We start from the raw sequence: 17,715 nt of genomic DNA on the forward strand, positions 1-17,715 counted from the left end.
GCAGCTCTGAATGGTTGAGCACAGATTAAGGCGGAACAGTGGTGTTGAGGTTATCACGCTCACACGACCAAAATAGACGCAGAGCGGGTGAGACAGCGGGCAAGGCAGCACCGCTCGCAGTACAGTGTGATGTGCTTAGTGGGAGAACAGGGAGAATACTGCTGACGGACACGGGAATGATGGAAAAGAGGGGGAAAGAGCTTCTTGGGCGGAAAAGGGGCTTTATTTGAACCGGTGACTGACTGCACTGAATGCACTGATTGGTTGGGGGGGCTGGGTTTGTAATCCACTTAAGAATAGTATCACCACACCTACCGTCACCTTTTATCTTACGCTTTCCCAGGATCCTTGACATTATTGATGATCAAGAATGAACCTGCTCAGGCTTTGTTCACACACATATAGGTCAAAGAAGGAGAGCAGTTTTCAGTTTCAGTTTTCTGTATCTATTTATTTTTTTTCCAACCTAGCTATAATAACAGTAGTCATCAAGTGCCATACATCATCTGATTCAGGAGAAGCTTATGTTTCTGTCTGACTCATTTGAAGTCCAAATTATTTGGTTGTCACAGAAAATTCAGTTTTTTTTTTTATTAAAAAGATGTACCAGGATGTTTTAGACCTCCATATGAATTTGTGTCCACATCTGATCATTCCTTAGTAAGTTACAACCATTTATCATAATACTACCCCAGGCATTTTCAGTGAAAAACAGGTGTAATCCAAGACTAACAGAGGATATTGACGCTTAGAGGAATGATGGTGTAATCATGTTCACTACAGAGCCCATGAATGCCCAAACAAGACATGTGCGACGCTGAGCACCTCCAATTTACATGAGTTTTTAAAGCATATAGGAAGGATCAGGGGTTCAGAAATGATTTAAGGTTTTAGGTATTCTAAGCGGCTGCTAAAGTCTTCGAGGTTAAATATTGCAGGATTAATATGAAGGTAACTGCCCCAAACTTAAAAAAGAAAATACTTTTTACTTTTTCAATTAGTTTTAGTGTTTATTTTCTACAACTGGATTTGTTGCGGCTCATTAGCTGTGGATAGTGCTATTTGATTGTATCTTCACTTTGTTTTTGCAAGAAATGTTCTGAGGTAAAAATCTAATTGTAAACATAAAATATCAAAAAAAGAAGCGTAATAAGCACATTGGATGGCAGGGATGTTTACTGAAGTCATGAAACATGAAACATAGTGATTCTGTACTTTTACCTCCTTCTTTAAAGTACTAACTTGTACCTCTTCCTTCGGTATGTCACGCTTTGCTATACGTGTGAGGCGACGGTGCGTGCAGTGAAGAAACTAATGACTTCCTCTTTCAAGTGTTTCCTTTTACATTAATAGATCACTACTTGTGTTCTGCCTGTGTAAAGATCTCATCGATCACCACCTGCCTTTTAATTAAGTCTCTGCCTGGAAATTAACTGTTGGGGCCTCATTAGCTCACATGTACTGCTCTGAGCTGGAGATCCGAGGCAAGGCGAGGTGGTTTGATTAGATTCGAGATTCGCTCTGTACGGAGAGGAAAAAAAAACACAGAACAAAGTTAACACGAAAAAAATCAATTCAAAGCTGAAGAGCAGAATCAAAGAGATTCATCTGTATGAGAACGAAATAAGAAAAAAGAAAAGGTTTTAAATTGCATTTAGTTAAAAGCACTTCAGAACAATGAGGTTTTTCAGTCTGGATTTGAAAAGTTGCGATGTCAGACCATCAGGCAGTTCAGCTCTGAGCTGCAAGATGACTAAAAACAGCTTCTCCTTGTTTAGATCTCTCCCTGGGCACCACTAGCAGTCCACTCCACAGTGATCTCAGGGGTCAGTTATATATTTTGGGCTCTAAATCCATCTAGACATTTATAAATAAGTCATATCAAGTAAACTTTAAAATCAATTGAGTGGCTTACTGAGGAACTCGGGTGATGCCAGTGTAACCTTTGGTTATGTGTCTTGCGGCTGAATTAAGAATAAGCTGCAGGAGCCTGATGGTCTTTTGAGGGTAATCAATTTTCTGTCAGGTTTAGCACAAAGGACCCTGAAAGACAAAGAGGAAGTAAGGTTGAAAAAAAAAAAAGCTGAAATCCACAGAACAAAAGGCAGCAAACGAAAAAGGGCAGGCATCAAATCAGGTAGACAAGAATCCAAGAATAAAACTGAAGAGATATACTTAACTCAGAACAAAACCAGAAAAAGCATTGGGAACCAACGCGGGCACACAAGAAGGGACATGCTGAACTGTGGGAAGAGACATAGAGAACTTCACTACTGAAAGGGGAAAAGGGGAAAACATAGGTGAACACAGAAAAACAGGCAGGAAAAAAGACAAGGGCAGGAAGTGTGAAGCAAGGATGAAACCAACAAAATATGACAGGAAATTAAAAACTCAACCGTGACATTCTGCTTGAGATAAAAACATGAATCAGTTTCACCTTGTTTCATCATAAGCTCCCTTACTGTGTTTTAAAAGTGATAAAATTTTGCTTCTCTTATTTAGGTTCAAGTTAAATAAAACACAAAGGCTCTTGAGCCGTTGAGCAGCAACCATCAGCCTCTTCTCGTCCTTGCTGCTAAATTTTAATTCACTCTGTTTTTCTATTTGCCCAGAAATAATAATTGTCTACTCACCCCCATATGGATGAAAAGTCAAATTACGTTTTGAGGTCAACAAAGGTTTCTGGAGCGTCACAGCAGTGTTGCAGCCCTCTACTAAGAAACTGAAGTAAATGGAAAAACCCTAAAATGGTTCAATACAGCTTGTCTGGCACAATCAGAGACCAGAGATCCGTCACCGATGTAACACACTGAATCGAGCTTTTGAACACACCTCAGTCGCGGCACTAGCTAACGGTTTTAGTTTTGCGGCTGCAGTGAAATTTTGGCTTTATAAAGGGTGTAAATTAAGTCTTGCTGAATTGATTCGGGATTGTAGGGTTTCTGGAGACGTGGACTACGTCAGACAAGCTGTCTGGAGTCATTTAGATTCTTTCATCAGTAGTATTTTTTACATTTCAAAAACGAGTCCCTGTCTTTGGTTGTTTTGCTGTGAAGCTCCAGGAACTTACCCTTTAATTGCGAAAAACCCCCAAATTCTCAGACTCTCAATTATTCATTTGCACGTCATAAAGAATCTGTAGGACTGCAGTCATCTGATGAGGGAGAAACATGCAGAGAAACACACAGCTTTAACGTTGCCTTGAGATAACAGAGTTACATATATAAAATGTACTGTGCAGGACATTTTCTAGTTCAGTCTGGTCTGTTCTAGACAGATTTACAGACTGATTAGCTTCTGAATATACACTATGCTGCCTGAAGCACTGAAATAATGCCAACTCTATTTATGTTTATTTATTGCTGAACCATACATATATCAACATGATTACGCACAGGGCATTACAGACATGCGAATTGTGATTACTTCCAGCAAGCTGCTTTTCTTTAGGGGGGAGAGAGAGAGAGCGGTGCAGCAAGTCTATTTCCAGTGTATATAAAATGTTCTATATTCAGACGCATCTGATGTCAGAGACAAACATTGTCTTCTGGAAGATTGTGATGCTCTTTTTGCTTTTTTCTTTTATTAGTCATCAACCTTTTTTTTCGTGTAGAAGAAGACCGACAGAGGAAGAGAATCACGACTTGGTTTAAATCCCAGTGAATTCCCATTACATGATAATATGATTTATTTATTTATTTATTTTTTTTCAAATCCAAGTTCAACTGTAATTTTGTGATTAAGCAAAAACCAAGAGAGGAGATCCAAGAGGAGATTTACAAGACGGCGCTAAGCGGGAGAATTCCAGATTTTCCTGGAAGCATTTTTGTCATCCTTCAACGTAATAGCCAGTGGTGGATTTAATCCCCTCAAATTAGTCCCTCGCTAATCCTCACTAACCTCAAACAGAGGTCACTCATGTCCAATTTGAAGATGCATAAAGAACACTTTGTAATTGCGTGTTGGAGGCCCGCAGCATGGTGATGAGTAACTCTCCTGCGTGCTCTTTTCCCTGCACATCAGTCTCAGAAAGTCAGCATACAGGACATACATCAACCTGACGGCTTCCAGACGGCAACACGTGGACGTTTACAATCAGCACCTTCCATGTCGAAGTGCATCTGTGTATGTAAACACACGATGCCGCCCAGGTTGACGTCCCAAACCCCCGTCTGCTCTGCTCTGTTCTACTCTACTGTACCGTCATTCTGTGCCAAATGTGAGCGAGCGTTGTCGCTGGCTGGAGCGTGTGACCGTGTGCCGCTATCACATCACATCTTGGCTCTTTGTCTCTAATGTATAAGAGGATTATGCCGAACTTTGCCCCCCCTCCATCCCCAGTCAAATTTAAGCTTGCACTTAATTCTAAGCCTATATTTTGCCGACGCCAGCCGAAAGCATTGCTGCTACATTTGGCTCTTAGTCAGCGCTACCTGTTTCCTGGAGTCATGCGGAAGGTGAAGGTGTATCGCTGCGGACGTGAGTTCAGATCTTCATGGCGGCCACACAGCTTGGTTGAGGGCTGGGAACGACGTCTGCCGAATTTCCGTTTGACGAAGTGATGGATGTTGACGTTGTCGTTTCACAAATTCGAGGCAGCGTGTCCCCTCAAGTGTCGTTGTGAGGCAGCAGTTGCGTATTAGCTCGCCGCTGTAGCCGCTGCTGTTTCCTGCAAAAGCTCTGACATGAATCTCCAACTGTCAGAAGAAAATATCTCCTGTTAGCCAAGGAAGCTGAGATAAGAAAACTGTGTAATCTGGTGTCTTGGGTTCGCCTAACCGAGCGGGTTTGATAAGAAAAAAAATAAATGGGACGTGAAGACGTAACGTATATATCAGTGTCAGCTGAATGTCTTTGGATTTTGGACAGAATTTGAAGATGTCACCTTGTTATGATTAGAAGTCGAGAAGCTCTTGAGTTGTTTTGTAATGGGATCGCGACGCTTCTCTGTGTGGTGAGATGTCACGTTCACGTCGTCATCGATCGTGTTTTCTTTTGACCTGAAAGCTTTAGTGAAAAGCCTCAGACGCAGCGAGTGTTGTGATGCTTTTTTTTTTTTTTTTTTTTAGATCTGGCTTGATTTCCCCTTTACTTTACAAGTTGAGCGAGACAGTGGCCGGCCCATATTTTAATCCTCCTCTCTAATAGCACCGTGCTGCACAGACACACTGCACTCTCCTTCTCGATGGCCTCATTACAACTCAGATGCTTCAGTTGCATGTTTGGCGACGGGGACCGGCTCTCCACGTCAGGAACTCAAACCCTCTGAGTAGCTGATAAACTCCTCAACCTAAATTTCTTGTTTCTTCAGCCGTTTACTGAGAGATCAACTGTTTTTTTTTTTATTGTTTTAAAGAGGTCGGATGCATGTAGGGAAATTGAGATACAGAGTTAAAATTCATCCAAGCATCATAGTGAAGGTTATTCCGTGTAATCCTGTGACCTGACCGGTGATCTACACCTGGAGCTTCTATTATTAAGAGCTCTATAAATAGACGGCTACCTCATGGCTACCTGCTGCCACTAGCGGACTTCTCTCCTCCCTCCCCCCCATGAAATCCAAAACCCAACAACTCCCAGGTTGTTTTAATGAGCTCCTACGTCATCCCTGTCGGCCCCTCGGTGACTCAGCCTGACCCAGAGGTCGCAGAGGCTTCCCAGCAAAGTGAAACGCTCCCTGGGAATTTGCAAAAAAAACAACAAACAAACTCTCTCTCTAACCTTCACGCGAAAAATCCCAGACCGCCTTCTGATGTGTTGTCTTTCGCTAGTTGAAAGAGGAGCGTGCAGACAGGCGGTTGACTCTTTGCTATTTCTACCTGGCATGAAGCATTTGCAATTCAAAGTGAGGGCCAAAAGGGCCACTTCCTGTTTTTTTTCTTTTATTTTTTTTTTCCTCCAGTCTGGGCGCAATAACAATAACGTGCAACTTTATTAGTTACCTTTATCTCGTTCGCTTTGTTTTTGTCTCCCCCTGTCCTCTCTCTCTCTGTCTCTCTCTCTCTGTCTGTCCTGTGTCTGCTGTTCTCTCCGATTATGTCATCAAACTAGACACTCGGGGAGAGAGAGAGAGAGAGAGAGAGACTGAGAGTGGGAGAGAAAGTTCTGCTAAATTAAGAATAAAGATGTAGGCAGCCGAAGAGATACTGGGTGCGTTGAGACAGCCGTCCTGTAAGCTAGTGGCTAATTTTAGCGTGTCAGGGCAGTGCACTGTATCTCCCTGTGGATGATTTGAACCATAGAGGGATCTGAGCACCAGCCCAGCCTCTTGTTCTCTCATCTGCTCGGTGCGTGGACACTGTTCCTTTGTGCAGAAAGGTTACAGGACAGTCACAATAGGCCGGGGGGGAGGAGAGACGTGGATTCAAAGAGCTTTTAAACCACCTGGGGTTTCAGAAGGGGGCGGCGGCCGGGTTACAGCAGATTCGGCACGCGCGGCAAAAACCGGTTCAGACTTACGCCAGAGTACATGTCGGGGGCAACGTGAAGTCCGTGATGTGGCTCTCTGTCCTCCTCTGGAGTGATTGCACTCTCTGAGAAGAGGAAGTAAGTAGCCTCTGTGATTTGGTTTAAAAGTGGTCAGTGTTTTTCCAAATTTGGAAGAATACATGCCAGGAAGAGCAAAAATAGCACATAAGAGAAAAACAAAAGACAGATAACAAGATAAAGACTGAGCCTGGAGGTACATGAACAGAATATGTATGTGTCAAGTAAAAAAAATAGAAAATAGAAATGTTTAATGTTACAAAGCTCAGCTCATTTAATCTCATACTAAATAAAAACATGACATCTTGTAGTCCCAGGATATTTCAGTTAAACAATAAACTTATTGGTATTTATTAATCATCTTTTATGAGGTGTGGTGTAGCCTCAGTGTTGTTTACTACTGGACTGTCACCTGTTGAGGTACAATGTGGTTAGGGGCTAGCGGGTTAGCATGCTAACTTCAATAGATATCCCTGCAACACCACACAAAGATGTTGTAGAGATAACTGATATTTTTTTCCCATTCTGTTGATCATTCTTGTGTTTTTTTTTCTATGTTTTAAACAAAAATTCTTGCATATTGTACCTTGAGGCTAGTAGAGTAGAGAAACTCTTTTTAACCTCATGAGGCCGAATTGAATTTCCAGTACACTTATGATAATTGGAATGGGCAGTTTACAGGGAATGAGAACCCATCAGCTTAAAAATAGATCATAATTACCTGAAATCTCTTCCACAAATTAGCAAATGGGGGCAGGTTTATTATGCAAAACCCACCAATTGGCAATCAGCAAAATTTTTTTCCATATTTAACTTTTTTTAGTAGGAGAAGCAGAGCTGCGGCGTGTGAGGGCGGTGATAGAACAACCAACCTGGAAAGAAGTAATGGGTTTCTCATGCTAATGAGGAACTCTGAATTAGCGGCACAGCCAACCAGGCGTGAGTCAATTCTCCTCGCCCAGATACCACGTAAATGAAACCGCTTCACATCGCAGACATGCTTACTCACCCCGCTGATGACTTTCTATTCTGAAACTTCCTGCTCTGATTAAATAGCCACACCGGCGGTAACACTTGCCCTCAGCTCGTGGCGCTCGAGCACACGTGTACCGGCTGATTGTTTTTTCCCGGAGGTCTGCGCTCCAACGTCAGTACCGTCAGTGTTTTAATGCACCTCGCTCACTCTGCATTACCCACTCTGTGCTGTATGTGCATTTCCTCCACCGGTCAGTTTGTTTTGGAGAGCAGCCATGTTGAATTATGCAGCTCAACATCTGTGAGATGCACCCCCACACACACACACACACACACACACACAGACAGACACTGGCGGCGTCAAAAATTCTCTGGTGGCCAAGCGGGCACGCCATGCCCTCCACTTCAAAGGTGACTTTGTACTTTTTTGTGAACGTTTTAAGTGTCTTTTTAATCTTTTGCTCTGAAAGGAATCTTTTTGTGCCTCTGAAATACCAACGCATGTGATGTTTCAGAGACACTAACAGATCTAAATCTGAACTCCTGTGTGTCTGTGTCCACTGTTTGTGTTGTGTCACCTCAGAGTTTGACGATATTTTCACACAAGCTACTGAAAAAGGTCTAACCGAGGTCTCTCTCTCCGTCTCTCTTTCTCTTCTGCAGATTTTCCATATGACCTATGACCTGGCCAGTGCAGTGGTAAGAATATTTAATTTGATAGGGATGATGCTGCTCCTGTGTCACTGGGATGGCTGTCTCCAGTATCTGGTGCCGCTCCTCCAAGACTTCCCCCCTGACTGCTGGGTGTCCCTAAACGGTATGGTTGTAAGTATTACACGCTCTTCTCTTTTGTTTGTTATTTTTGGCATTTGGTGTAGATATCAACCATATTTCCATCCCTGCACTCAGTTCTCGGTGTTCAGAGGCAGATTTACCCTTCAGAAACTCTCAGTAATCTTTATTTCAGACAAAATCAGGCTTCTCATTTTGCTGTCTGAAATAATATCTGTGTTCGGCATTTTTTTTCCCCACCTCAAGCAAGCTAGCTAATTAAGCTACAGCTGCCAGATATAAGAAGACCTCAGTCGAAATCCCATTGACATATACGCTAATCGGCTAATTAAAAATACAGCCTTGGAACAGAGCCTTAATTATTGTGTATAGACTCATATGTCTAGATCACGACGGCAGTTCTTGAGAAATGGTTGAGTTGGTTATTCCCATCAGCCATAGACGTTAGCGGTCTGTTTGGTGAGTTGTGTTGATACAGAGGAAAGTTACAATGATGAAGTCAAATACTACATAGTTGCCTTGAACAAGGCTTTGTTTTTAACATAATGTGTAGTCTTGGTAAATAACGATGCCTGAGTACCTCGGCCTTGACAGGATACGGATGGTAGTTAGCTAGCTGGGCAAAAATCTAAGCTAGCAAACGTAGCATGAGGTTAAATCTCCTCCTTACACTTTTACTGTAGTGTTTTTCGCTTTATGAAAGGTTAACTCTTCCCTTCACATTCTGTAAATGCAGGATATCACTCCACAGCCAAAGAAATCCAAAGCTAGACAAACCTGCGACATCGAGTTATTAAGCTAATGTCATGGACATTCAGGGGAAAGGGTTTAGCTAACGATTACGTATACGTATCCATAGTTTTAGATAAGTTCATTGCAATGGAAGGGCAAGACATAATTGTAGTTATTTTTTTATAACAACTGTCCAAGTTGAGTCTGAGTTACTGTGAAATATTTGAAGAGAATGATGAAAATCGTCGGAGACAACTTGACGCGCGATCCGTTCCAGACAGACGTTTGATGAGATTCTGAAGAACAGTCGTTTGTTAGGTCAAGAAATCCACATAAATGAAACAGCTTACACCTCTGCGTGCGTTCTTGCGTCATGTGACAGGAAAGAATCCTGTTTTTCAAAATGTTCTTAGTTGTCTCATTACTGCTGTGTACCATGTTTGCTTACACACACACACAAGCAAGAAGCTGAATTTGCCTTTTGATTAAGGCCGACATAAAAACTCAAGTCCTCTTCCCCCGTTTGTTCTCTGGTGGCAACTGTCTGTGAGGTCGGTCTAACCATCCTCTGTTAGTGCCTTTCTCCACCACCGTCCAGTGTGAGCGCCACTTCAGACGACAGCACCGTGACGAACGATGCAGGAAACACGCTCTGCAGCGGTTTTCATCTCTAGAACGGTGTGAAAACGAAATGTTTTGACATCAGTGATGAGTCTTTTAGGTACAAGCGGAGGTGCAGGAAACCGAGTTCAGTCAGGGGACAGCGCTCTGCACAGAGAGTGTACTGTAATTGGACCGAGACATAAATAATATAGAATTTCTCATAATTACAGGTGTGTTGATGAAACATCTGCAGACATAATGAGTACTTCTGAAAATGTATGTGCAGATAAAAAGCCAGAACAACTAACTGAATGAATAAATCATATAATAAAGCGTCTCACGTTGAGTAACTTGACATGTTCAGGTGTAGATGCAGGCTTTGTTTTTGACTCTCGTGGTGTTTTGTTTTGAGATCGTCTGGGCTTAATTTGGAGAGCAGGAGGCGATCTATAATTAAGAATTGCAGGCAAGTTTCATCATTTCATCAGGGACAGTGCTGCAGGTAGATTATTGCTCTGCCAAACCTACAAAGAAACAGGTTTTAAAGAGGCAGTGGGACGTGTACATCACTGCTGTCCTAACGGTAGTGTGCTGCATTTAATGAGAATATGTGCGCACTGTTAGGAGGAATCTAAAATACTCCTGGTCTTGTTCGATTGTATTCGATTCAGGCATCCCCAGTCAGTTTGAGGTCTTTGGGAACCGTCCCCCATCCGTCCGTGCATCCTTTGTGTGTCTTTCCTTCTTTCTCTGAGTCGGGGTCAAGCGGAATATGGCTGCCGCACTCCGAGCTGTGTGGTCGTGTAGAAGAGTGTACAGTCCTCCTGGGTAACGCTGATTGTAAATGCTCGCCCGAGGAGCTCTTCTGCCTTCTCATCTCTGACAAACATTCCTCTGCTCCACATGCACAGCGACGGCTCGGAGGCATCTGGCTGGAGGTGCAAATGTCGGCTTTCGTCAACATCACGACTCTGCGCCGGGCTCTTATTTGTACTTCGAGGCGATGATATGCCCGAGCGAGCCCAGTACCAACTAAACATGTGTTGTACACCCAAACAGACATTATCCATCTCTGTTTGCACCAAAAATTAATTTGCAGCGATCTCATTTCCCACATTACTGTCACAGTTTATCCTTGCTAATAGTCCAGCTGCTTAATGTACTGCAGTGCCACAGATCTTTTTAACTGTCCTCTGATCGACACTGATCCTGGTTCATATTTAATTGTAACACAAGCTTAAATGGGAATTCTGGTATCTATGATCTTTATTTACATGATTCAACCAAAAGTTTTGGAACTGATTAAGTACAATCAGTCCACGTTAGGTCCACTGCAAGTGCTGTTATTTTTCCACGTACAGGCTGAGGTTTAAGAAGCTCTGTGAAGAATCAGCCCATTTTCATGTAAGTTGAACACAACACGAGTCTCACTCAAGCGCTGAAATCTTGTCTTAAATTGTGTCATCGAGATGTTAAAATCAGTTGAATAGTCAGCGATGACTTGTGAAATTAACCCTTTATCATCCTGCTGTGACTCACATGTCGTGAGATTTTACTGGTGAGACTTCTTCCTGAGCGAGACTAATGTTTCTAGTTACAACAAGGATATTATTATTTTATAAAAAGGGCCTGTCTCCGAGCAAATCGTTTCTTTAATAATGTCCGACACTTAAAATATCAACCTCGGTCTGTCAATGGCGTAAAGGAGCCAAATTAATGAAGGTAACATTGACTGTGTAACCCTGACCCATGTCCCAAGAGACCACATTGGATTCATTTTGGCCGTGTTGCAGCTGCCAGCGGAGGCGATCTATTGATAAGTATAAATCTACAGACTGAAACATGTAAATATTGGACCCAGGTTAAAAAAGAAACAACATAATTCCTCTTTATCTTGCCCCTCTTGCTTGGAACAATCAGATATTTTCCTTTGTTGTACGCAAGAAATGAAATGGTAATGTTATTAAAGGCTGATTTGCTGCCTCCCTGTGTGGAGGATCATTTAAACTATGGAAGTCTAAAGCCATAACAGAGCCTCTGAAACAGAGAGTTAATATAGCGTGTGATACCTGTGATGAAAGCTTATAGCTGAGTTAAAATGACTCATTAATCTAAATTCTCTCTCTCTGTGTGAGATGAAACTGTGGAATCATTTGCATTCAGTACGTAGAACCAACATTACGAAGATGTCTCCCAGCTCTCCACAGATAGAAGGTTTCCAGTGACATGTTCCGACTGCGGCTGCTTGTCTGCACACCGACACTCCTAAATATAGAACCTCGCACATTTCGCCTGTACAGGAGCCTAAAAGGCACAATGATGCTTTCTGATCTCAGCAGTTTCACTTCCTTTTTGGAACTGCTGGATTAGGATTACCATATATTTCACGAATCTAGTCCATTTTTTTCCCTCCTCGTGTTCAGATATGAGAATAAAGACTTTGACAGCATTGAGACTGTGGCTCAGTCCATTAATTAATAACTCGATAGGGAGAAATTTAATCTACAACAGTGTGATAATCAATCAATTGTGTATTAAGGGAAGAAAAGCCCAATGTGGCCGCTTTCCTTCTTTCTTGCCATCACTTTAACACACTAAAACCCAGAGACATTTTATTTAATCAGACAAAACAAGCATCTTTAGAATTTAAGTCTTTTTCAATATTAATCGATACTTTTGAGAGGCTCACCACACTCACAAAACAGTTCAAAGAGCTGACGAGTATGGAGACAAATTAGTCTTGATACTGGTTAGAAATGTCTCCTACAATCTGCAGGTCTTTGTATGATGAATTGTAGGAAATATGTGATGTTCACAAAGGTATTTCCCAGTCAACTAACATGTACCAAGCAACTGGAACAGCATTTTCATAAACATGTACAACCCAACTGGAATAAATGTCAGAATGTTTCTATAGGTCTTCATTTCACTTTATATTTCTTCATGTTTAATTTTACTTTTCAGTTTTATGTTGTGAAATCGCTGTGCTTGTGGTCCGGCTAGGTTTAGGCACAAAAACCACTTGGTTAGGGTTAGGTAAAGATTGTGTTTCAGTCATGTTTTCTTGACCGGAGATGTTCCCAGCTTCTCGTCAAAAATATCCATTATTGTAATTGAAACACAGTCCTGAACTGCAGTCACTGGCTTGACAGCCTTCTTGCCCGTAACTCCACCACCGTCCCTTCCGCCTCCAGACATGACAGGCAGGTCAGGTTGTACTTCATCTTTTGAAACACAAAGAAATCCCCACGGCTGCAATTCATCACATCAAAGAAATCAATACAGCGAGCATTTAATAACTCAAAAATAATATGTTTTTATTTAAATCTGACATATTTTTAATTTCCAGATTGCTTTCCGTATTGATTTCTGCTCAGATTCTGTGATGACTGAATGCTTGCAAATGACAATTTATCAAAGAAATAAGTGTAATCGTTGGTCGCAGCCCTTAACTGAGACGTATTGGAGGCACAAATCTTTGTATATGTGATTAGCGCCGGTGGATGAGAGCTCGTGAGCAGTTAACTTAGTGTCGCTGACTTTGATGCGGTAGAATGAGCAATTTATGGAAGCTCTTCCCTGTGGATCCTCTGCAGGAGCAGAGGCCCGTGTGCTGACCGCGGACTGGCAAATCCAAAGTGAAAAGCCCGGCCCACGTGTGGGATTCCTCTTCTCACACCATCACAGTACATTAGCGTTCATAAGCTAAGAAATCTTGATAAGATATCTCCTCCCTCTGTTTTGCTGCAGGTATAAATACATGATGTGATTCTCCGGTCTGTCAGGAGATGGACTGTCAGGTGGACGTCCTGCTGTCTCATGGCTCAGGAACGACTGCTTCGGATTTGCATTGCGTCATTTATTTTCTTTCTGTCGTTGCCTGGGAACTTTTTGTCTCCAGCTGTGAGAAGAAGAGTGGGGCCAACGAGGACTGCAGATACTGCTGAGTGGTGTAGTACGGGGTGTAGGACTGTTATCTGCCTGACTAATGGCCTGAGAGTAGCTTCTTACTCTTTGGAGGCTGCATTTACTTAATCACCGGACAAGATAGCACTGCTGTCGCTGTGTTGGCCCGGGTGAGAGGGTGATGGGGTGTTGCTTTTGTCTCTAAAGCGTGAAGATATGTCGTCAGGAGCACGGAGCGGCATATTCTTTTTGTGAGCAGGCCGACAGCTGAGATTCAGATTCACATCTCGGAGGAGATTTAGGAGGCAGACAGATAGACAGATGCAGGAGGTAGACACAAACAGAGAAGAAGAAAGGCCTGGCTAACCATGCATAACCATGCTCTAGCATCGGGCGCCCTCCCTGGCCTCTTTTATCCCCGGCCCACCCACTAGCTTCCCATCTCTTTCTTTCCCTGAATGAGTCACTTCCAACAGCTGAGCTCGGTCCAGTCAGAGTTTATGAATTAATCAAACTTTCTCCTCTCCCTCCTGGCACACTGGTTTCATCCGAGTAAAAATGCAAGCCTGCCTTTTTGCCTTGATGTGAAGGGCTTGTTTTTGCGGCTCTCGTGGTTAATTACTTGGTGCGGAGTTCGGTTTGGATGGTTGAAATTACCGGATGTGTTCTTTACCCCTCCTGGAGAGTCCTTCCCGATGTTACGAGAGTCGAATCGCACTCGTCTGCAGGAGTATTTCCATCAGAATTGTCAAGATGTCGAGCATTGGCTAGTTAGGGACGTTCGAAAAGCGCAGAGTGACGGACGCACTCGTTTCACGTGGAGGCTATTCATGTGGAGTGTGTGCAGGCAGCATCGCGGTTCATAACAGGTCGCTTCCTCGCTTAGTCTAACCTGTCTGATTGAGGGTGTGCTCATCAGTGGAAGTGGCTGCTGCATACATGATTGCACATGATTGGACACCAAAAGAAAAAGTCGCCTCACTCGAGACATTTATTACCCTTCAGAGAAAGTAGAAAGACAAGGGCCTTTTTTTTCCGATTGTAAATTTTGTTCCTTATGTCTTCATCTGGTCCTGTTCTTCATCTTCTGTCTGACTTTACGTTGTGTTGCCTTTACTGCTGCTGCAGCAGAACCAAATGCCCCTCAGGGACGAATAAAGGTCTCGTACTTGAACTTAAATCTACCAAGGTGACATATTTAAGTAGTTTATTATGCAATAAAGAAAATACAGGGAAGTTAACACATCACAAAGCACAGATTAACTGATCAGCATGCAGGATCAAGCCACATCCAGTCCAGTCGGCTGGATAAGTTGACAGCAGTTAATGTTTCTGTAAACCACTGATAAGATCACATAAGTACGTTTCCTGGGCTGGACATATCTTCAAAACTTGTTTATGACCTGACTTTTTTATCAGGAGAAAAACTTGATCTCTTCCTCACCCTTACCAAGTGGTCTTTGTTCCTTAACCTAACCAGAGCGTAAACACAGTGTTGTCACACGATTCGTTTGATAATTGTACATAAACGTGTAAATTTCAACCATTTCTGTGTTTTGGCAAAACCTTAACTGCCAACATGTATTCTTGTGACTGGGGTGTTAAACCAGCAGCTAGAGCTGAAATAATTAGTTGATTAACTGATTAGTAGTTTGAAATTTTTAGGCAAGACATTCACTTGTCGAAGCTCCTCAAAAGTGTTGCCTGTCTTTGTTTGATATGATAGTGAGCTTAATTTCTTTGGGTTTTGGACTGTTGTGCAGAAGAAAACACAACAGATTCTTTATGAAAATGATGATTGAAATATTTAGTCATTTTGTGATATTTTCTGAATTGATTTAATATATGTTGATATGATAATTACGCGATAATTCAACTGCAACAGACAAGAACAAAAAAACAAAACAGAAAGATGTTGGCTGAGTCCAAGAAGCATCTTTCATTGTAGAACTTAGGGGACAAACAGAACCGCAGCCTTCACACTGAGACACACCACCGCGAGCTGCCGCCGCTAGCCAACTTACAGTTTGGTCCTGGTGCCGGCCCGCGGACCCCTCCACTTCCTCGCTCGTGTGTTCAAAGACTGTTGTGCCTTCTGTGCTCTCCCAGCGAGAACAGCTTGTAGTTTGATTATGTAATTGAAAAATGAATATTGTGCAGCACACAATCTTTTTTTTTTTCCCCCCATGCATGGGACAGCTTGCCGGGGTTTTAGAGAGTTACATGATTGAGTAATTAAAGCTGTCAGTTAATGCGGATGTTGTTTTGCTCATTCTTTTTAAACGTGGACAAAAAAAAAAAAAAAAATCACGAGGGGAGAGTGTACTTGGAGTGAAACATGGAAATAAAGACACAGAATGCCTGTCAATTCAAAATACAATGAAAAGAATGGCACCAAAATGAATTTAGAAAGGAGGGATATGTGTATTTTCTCCAGTCAGAATCAGTGGGCATCTGTGGGAGTACAGATGAGAAATCACAGATTTTTGTTACCCGCCCTGTGAACACTTGTGCTGCTGAGTCCTGTCCTGTCCCGTCCTTTGCTGGCGCGCATTACATCCTGTTAGTCTTCTTCGTCGGTACCAACAACAACCAACGCTTCTGGGTCACACTCGACGCTGGGACGACGGTGAATCATCGATCGCATTCCCGGTCACATAACCAGTAACATCTTGTGTTGGAGGCACAAAAGTTGTGACTGATGAATCGAAATGGAAGTTGCGAAAGCACACTCGAACGCTTGGCTCCTCGGTCTAATTATAGAAAAACTTCAGGGTCGTCGATTCGATGGCTCTGACAATGGCGTGGGGGTGATGTTAGTATTAACGCATGTGATAATGAGGTCGGTGAATTCACTTTGCTACTCCGCTAATAAACGAAAGGCAGAGCTGCAGAAAGATGAATATGCAGGATCGGATGTCACTTGTTTTGCTGCATCCAGAGCTTAATTATATTTAGAGCTCTGGAGGAACTGAATACATCTGCTGTGTTAGCCACATTTATTAAAATCAGGGGGATTGGAGAGAATAGGGGGGAAAAAACAAGTAGAAACTGCATTTTCTGGAGGAAAATGTGTTAATAACGCCATGAGTCACTCGTCCCAGAGGAGAGAGGGCTTTACAGCAGGGTAGAAAGTGAAGTAATTCTGTCAGTCTGCTGCTTCTTAACACGTTGACATACTGGAAGATAATACATGTTTATATCTCTTCAGATTGCGACTGTTAGTGGACAAAAAAAACAGTGTGATTGGCTGATACGATCACGATGCTCAGCACCAGACCTGCAGTGAGTCACTGTAAGAGCAGGATGACACAAACTCAGGGAATCAAACCAGCAATACTGCACACGTTAGTGCTGTGTTTTTCCTTTTTTTCCCCCCCCAACACTCCCTCCTCCTGAGTTTTGGGGTTTTGTAAGAAACCCTTTACATAACCTGTTGCGTCACCCAAAACATGTAACTGTTAGCATCACTGCTCTGCTGACTTTTAGACAGTACGAAACTTAACTTCAGCACAAGCAGCTTTAGTTCACAAAGCATCAGTCAGACATTAAAATATCATTAAGCACAATTATTATAATATTACTAGTCACTAATTTAAAAAAAACTCCAAGCCAGTCATCAGAATATACGTTGGCAATGTACCTTCCTGGAAACCACAGATATGTTAAACATTTTGTATTTCTTTAGCTTCAATCTTCTATTCTATCTCGTGACATCACTGTACTTACGCTCAGGTTAGGTTCAGGCACAAAAACAACTTGGTGAGGGTTCAGAAATGATAACATTTTGGCTTAAAATATCTGTTGGTGTCGCCACAACCACAGCTGAACATTGTCTCCTTCAAAAAATCCAGTGGTTTTTCATGTACAGATGTTAAAACGCAGTATCAAATTGCGGTCACATCTCAGCTATATTTTGTTCAACTTAAAATATTGAACCATCTTCGAATGACCCAAAGACAAAATAAAATCAATTTAAATCATCATTGCAGTGTTGGACAGAAAAATAAATTGTCTACGTTTGAATTTTCCACCGCTGATTCGTAATTGTGAATTTTCATTTTCATTGTGAACTTTTCGCGAATTCTTCCACAAGATTCCAGCATCCATCCTTCAAACTGCAGATAGAAATCTTAAAGCAGGCGAGTTCCTGCGGTGGATGATAACATCCTCACCATCAGCTGCGCCCAGAAATAGCTCCCACATCATATGCTCAACATC

At 42.4% G+C, this 17,715-nt stretch overlaps 1 protein-coding gene across 1 annotated transcript in view; it reads left to right on the forward strand.

Moving 5' to 3' along the window:
* The window catches only part of LOC119030493 (potassium/sodium hyperpolarization-activated cyclic nucleotide-gated channel 1), an 87,297-nt gene that overhangs the window by 30,234 nt on the left and 39,348 nt on the right, over nucleotides 1–17,715 (forward strand). The window contains exon 3 of the mRNA XM_037118128.1: nucleotides 8,125–8,286. Within this exon, the coding sequence (XP_036974023.1) occupies nucleotides 8,125–8,286 (162 nt within the window). The remainder of the gene's footprint in view (nucleotides 1–8,124; nucleotides 8,287–17,715) is intronic.

Source organism: Acanthopagrus latus, chromosome 12 (genome assembly GCF_904848185.1).
Source record: "Acanthopagrus latus isolate v.2019 chromosome 12, fAcaLat1.1, whole genome shotgun sequence".
NCBI classification, from domain to species: domain Eukaryota; kingdom Metazoa; phylum Chordata; class Actinopteri; order Spariformes; family Sparidae; genus Acanthopagrus; species Acanthopagrus latus.